This window comes from Sinocyclocheilus grahami, unplaced genomic scaffold (genome assembly GCF_001515645.1).
Source record: "Sinocyclocheilus grahami isolate Dianchi unplaced genomic scaffold, SAMN03320097.WGS_v1.1 scaffold1887.1, whole genome shotgun sequence".
Classification (NCBI taxonomy): Eukaryota; Metazoa; Chordata; class Actinopteri; order Cypriniformes; family Cyprinidae; genus Sinocyclocheilus; species Sinocyclocheilus grahami.
In genome coordinates, this window is record NW_015507066.1 from 33,373 (window position 1) to 38,973 (window position 5,601).

Below are 5,601 nucleotides of genomic sequence, written 5' to 3' on the forward strand. Positions count from 1 at the left end.
TTTTTCATTGTGTGTGTTATGTCTGCATGTAGTGCAGTTCCTAGCCTGCCTGTCTGTTTTTCCCTCTCGGGGTTGTTTTAGTTTGTTTTTGTTTAATTTTATTATTAAAAGAAAGAACCCTTCATCCTGCACTTGAGTCCTCGCTTCATCTCTCCACACGCACCGTGACATAAATTGTAAAAACACAAATACAGTGGTTGAAGAAGCATTCAGGTCAGATGATTGTATTCCCGTTCATTTTCCTAAACCAAATTTAGCCCCTGGCTTTAAGTTTCAGGACTGTCCTGCCAAATACGGGACAGGTGCTCTCCCTACCCAAATACCACACTATTTTCATAATCGAAAGCCCAGCTAATCAGATCTGAGCTGGTGATTTCAGCAAATTTTCTTGCTGTTTGTGTGTGCCGTGTTCTTGAGACGGTCAGAAACCACTGGTAGAGGATCTGAATATTTTTGGATTATGGCTATTGGCAGAACAAATCGCTGCTGTCGAGTAACACATTCTCAGACGCAGACAGGACAGTGCGCTCAAGCCGCTGTTGCAGTTAACTAAACTAGTTCACTGTTAGCTAGAATAGGTTTTTTAAAGTGAACAATTATTGGACTATGACATTTCCCTTCCGGTTGGCTGCTTCACATGGTGATCATCATTTGATCGTGTAAATTACTTCTGCACATTTGGCAACATTGCGCAGCAGAGTCACATGTGCATTTAGTAACAGAGCAACCTGAGAAATGTTTTCAATGTTAAGGCCGCATCCGAGGTGTTACTGATGTCGTGATCATTCCCAGAACCGTGTCGTCTTCGGAGAGCTCTGCTGTGTGGCTCATTTGCTAAATCAAAAGTGTTTTCCCAGTGGGTCTGTTCTTCTGCCCAGATGAGACCAGCGCTGTGAAAGCATGCAGCATAAATGAGTCGTGACCTCAGCCCTGTGTCTTCCAAGCACAGCCCACCTAAAATAGCGTTCGTGACCCTTCCTCCGGCGGGTTAAATATACACTCCAGCGCGAGCAGATAGCCGAGCCGTGCTCTCTAGGGGCTTTATTAGCTTGAGGAGAAACCTTCAGAGAAACACGAGCTGCTTCTCCATTATTAGACGCCATAACCAGAGACAGCTACCAATTTTGGGAGTCATCCAGAGACAGCTACCAATTTTGGGAGTCATCCAGAGCTCTCAGCACCAAGAGTTACTGAAGCATTCATGCTTTTGTCAGGATTACGCTCTGTTTAGTTTTCATCTTGTTTCTGTGTTTTCTGTGCCTCCTTATTGTTCAGTCCTGTTTTCTGCTTGTTTGTCTCCATGGTTGGTAATTAGCTGCACCTGTTCATTATTAAGTTGCCCTTGTGTATGTAGCCCTGTGTTTTCAGTGAGTGTTTGTCCTTCTCATCATCTGTAGGTGTGTTTAACTAAGTGTGATTGTCCTGCATGTTTAGTTTTTTGTGTTTATTGTGACATTTTTCACACATAGTTCTTCAGTCCATCCACACAAACACATACAATTGTCTTTTCACACATTGTACCATTTTATTCTCCATTTTGTTCATACAGATGTGAATCTCATGGAAACTTTCATGAAACGTTTCATTAAACTCCAAAATGAAAAGAAACTGAATTAGCCAAGAACATGTATATTTTGCAGTTATATTTTGTGTGATTTTTCCCCCCTTTGACAATTAATAACCTCCCGAGCCCAAAATTCTAAACATTAGCTATTTTTTTTCTCATTACTGTAATGCACAAAATAAATAATCAATCAATCATATTGATCATTTAAACTCTTGTGTAATTATAAATCATGGTAGTATCATTGTGGCCAATAAAACATTGTTAAAAGTTGCTGACAACATTGATATCCCTTCTGAAAATCATGCACACTTTATTATATTTTTAAAAAGAGCACTTATTACAGAAATAATGTTCTAGAATATAAAGGAATTTACTTTAAAAGTGAACTGAATGAAATGCTTTTGGATTAAATGAAAATGTGTTATTGTTAGATGCAATCTGTTGAATTTAATGCTTTTTGACCCACCTAAGTAGGAGTTATGTAATTTCATAATTACTTCTTTTGTCTTTGAAATATGCTTACATTACTGCTGAATGTACTGACAAGCACTTATGGTAACTTAAATTATATATTTTGTCGTTATATAATTTCTATTGAAACTTGTATGTCATGTATTTAAATACACTTGTAATTACACAGTTGTAATGATGAAGCTGCAATTTAGAACATTTTAAATATATTAGCTTTTAATCTAATATTGAATAACACACTACATTTCAAGTGTGTTTTAGCATGTTAGTCAACACATCAAAATAATAACAGATTAAAGTGGCCTTTTATATCAGTAATATTATTTTATCTGCAAGTACAGTTTTTTTAATAGTATACATTCAATACAAAAGCACATTAATTATAAAAAAAAAGCTTTTTCCGCCATAAAGATATGATGTTATAGTTTATTCGAATGTATAAGAAAAATGTATTTAACAATCATAACAGGTCACCATTTCTTCTACACTTTATACATTTTAAATATGTTTGCAGTTTGCTTCAGTAGTCCTGCAGTGACAAATGCATATTCAAAAGAACAAAAATTCCATGTAGTCTTTCAATTAACTATAATATTTAGTAATTTATTGTATTAATTAAAGCACATTGAGGTATAGTACATCACACTACAGGACACTGCTTAACATGTCACTTCCGCATGTTAGAATTCATATCAGTTCTCAATGGAGAAAATAAAGTTCCTGTTTTGAAATCCGAATGGGTCAGAATGGGTTGCAGATGCATTTCATGTTAACTCTGGTAGCACAACTTCATGCAACTTCATACACGCCAAAAAACATCACAGCATCACACAGTCTGCATTTAAGCTCTAAATATAAGAAAACGGATTTAAAGACAGTCTGTAAGGAGAGTTAAGTTTGAATAACTGCTGTCTGCAGTATATATAGAGAAACATGTACGTGCATGTGAAGCAAGCTCAGTAAATGTGTGTGATTAATGTCAACAGGAGCTGGATTTCTTTAACAATCCTTTCGCTATGATGGACAGCATGAGGAACAGGATGGAGGCCATGCATAGAAATGTAGTAAGTCTCTTCAACACCGCATCAGTGACCATCTTTCACGGATTAGAATGAATAGACCTCATACAAGGATGTTGAAACACGCTGTTCTTTTGAAATGGTTTTTTTATAATGAGCTGTTTTCTTATTCATCAGTAGGGATGGCAGTTGTAAGCAATTCAGTGATTCGGATTCTTTCAAGATTTTTAAGTAGCACTTATCACAAATGAACTTTGTTGTAAAAGTGTGTCTTTCATTGTACAAACAACCAGTCAGTATGAGCCGGTGACTCCCGATTCCTCGACTGAATTCAGCGTCCCTGAGATGTTTTTGTAACTGTTTCTTTTTTTAGGAGAACATGGCGTCAGACCCCAACAGCCACTCGTATTCCTCTTCCTCCGTCATGACGTACTCTAAGATGGGAGACGAGCCGGCCAAAGTCTTCCAGGCCTCGTCTCAGACGCGCTGTGCTCCTGGAGGAGTGAGTCCTGCTCTCGAACACTCACACCGCAGCACCTCCTGCGGATCAGTGTTATGATGGGTGCTTTATGCTGTGTTCAGATAAAGGAGACCAGGAGGAGTCTGAAGGACTCTGAGAGCGGACTGCAGAAGATGTCCATCGCCCATCACATCCAGGACAGAGGCCACGTCATCGAGAGGAAAGAGAATGGGAAAACCGGAGAGAAGGAGCTCAACCAGGACTTCCAGAACATGGATGAAAGTGAGGAAGCATTTAAAGAGACAAACACCAGTTTCGCAGCAGTGAAAAACGCTTTCAGTGCATGCTCTTTTACTATTTTCTTTTACTGCACAAGTATTCTTTTTATTAGTTATGTTCGCTCAGTAATCGCTTCTCCACAAATTAAGGCCTAAATAGGTCTTAAATTCATAAAGTCATGCATTAAATTTTGCATGCACTGCAAAAAAAATTAAATAAGCATCTTCCAAGCTATTTGTGTTTTCCAGTACAAATATCTAAACATCCTCAAATCAAGATGCATTTTTTTGTACATTGTTTCCTGAGAAACTGAACAAAATGAGTGATTGCTTGAAACAAGAACAAATATCTGCCATTTTGTAAATGCATCTTGTATTTAAGAATCTTTAGACATTTGCACTGGAAAACAAGACAAAAATACTGAGGAAGAGCATCCGTTTTTTGCAGAAGTCCAGTTTTAGTGTTTGAGATCAGAGCTATTCAAGCCTTAAACAGTTTTTTTAAATGAATTAAAAAGTAATGGTGATTCGTTTTTAAGTAATTAAGTATTTTTTTTTAACTTTGAAGCATTCTAATACAAGACATTTACATTTAGAGACCATATTAATGTTTCACTTATTCCTTAAATTTTTTAGTTTGGTTATAAAAAGGTCTTTAAAAAGTCAAATTCACCTTAATAAAACCTGCAGAAGCTATTTCTAATACTTAGCAATTTGCTCAACAGTTTTGAATCCTTACTTCTATAAAGTCTTAAAGGGGTCATATGATGCTGCTAAAAAGAGCATTATGTTGTGTATTTGGTGTAATGAAATGTGTTTATGCGGTTTAAGGTTCAAAAAGCACATTATTTTCCACATACTGTACATTATTGTTTCTCCTCTATGCCCCGCCTTTCTGAAACGCATCGATTTTTACAAAGCTCATCGGTCTGAAAACCCCTCACCATACTGTGATGCCGTGTCCGGCTGGAGCGACGAGACAAAAACATTAAAACCCATTACAAACGAGGCATTTGTTGCCTCCAGTGGGGACATAATTACTGATTATAATGACTTATACTGTCTTTTTACGCGTTGCGTTTGCATCGCGCCGCGCAAACATAAAACCATGTCTGCATTTGTGATCGGAGAAATGACAAACAACAAGCCCTACTCTACACTGCCCAAAAAACTTGCTTTAAATATATATAAAATATAAAAACGCTTTAAATATAGAAAAACGTACTTACAGTCTGTGAGTCAGAACAGCCGGCATTGTAGTCTACTCTCCCAGGATCAGGAAACAGTCCTCCATAAAATGTGCTGCACACATCTGAATATTTGGGTTGAACTGTTCTGGAACAGTGTTGTAAATACAACTTAACACTGATTTCTAGTCGAAACAGCGTCACACACGGCGGGCTTGAGAACGGTCCAAAGAGAAAGAACAATTGAAATTGCATCATATGACCCCTTTAAGCCAAAATGGTACGTTTTTAAGCAGTGAGATTTTTACTCGACAAGCAATGGACAAACACATCCTTGCATAACATTAATGAGGCCAAATGCATGTTTTGATCCAGAAACGCATATTAAGTTGCAATAATGCAGAAACAAAAATAATCAAATAATAATCAAATAATAAACTTGAAAGTGACGTGTGGTGTCTCATACTTGAATTTGTGCTCTGCATTTCACCCATCCAGCACACACACACACACACGCACACAGCAGTGAGTAATGAACACACACACACACAGCAGTGAGTAATGAACACACACACACACACACACACACGCACACAGCAGTGAGTAATGAACACACACA

At 37.5% G+C, this 5,601-nt stretch overlaps 2 protein-coding genes across 2 annotated transcripts in view; both read left to right on the forward strand.

Annotated features, from left to right (window-relative positions):
* Positions 1-1,411, forward strand: part of LOC107573179 (myeloid leukemia factor 1-like) — an 18,179-nt gene extending 16,768 nt beyond the window's left edge. Inside the window, exon 6 of the mRNA XM_016259626.1 lies at positions 1,398-1,411. Coding sequence (XP_016115112.1) covers positions 1,398-1,411 — 14 coding nt within the window. The remainder of the gene's footprint in view (positions 1-1,397) is intronic.
* Positions 1,412-3,004: 1,593 nt separating this feature from the next.
* The window catches only part of LOC107573190 (myeloid leukemia factor 1-like), a 6,624-nt gene continuing 4,027 nt past the window's right edge, over positions 3,005-5,601 (forward strand). Inside the window, exons 1-3 of the mRNA XM_016259638.1 lie at positions 3,005-3,102; positions 3,431-3,559; positions 3,640-3,799. Coding sequence (XP_016115124.1) covers positions 3,055-3,102; positions 3,431-3,559; positions 3,640-3,799 — 337 coding nt within the window. The 5' untranslated portion in view covers positions 3,005-3,054. The remainder of the gene's footprint in view (positions 3,103-3,430; positions 3,560-3,639; positions 3,800-5,601) is intronic.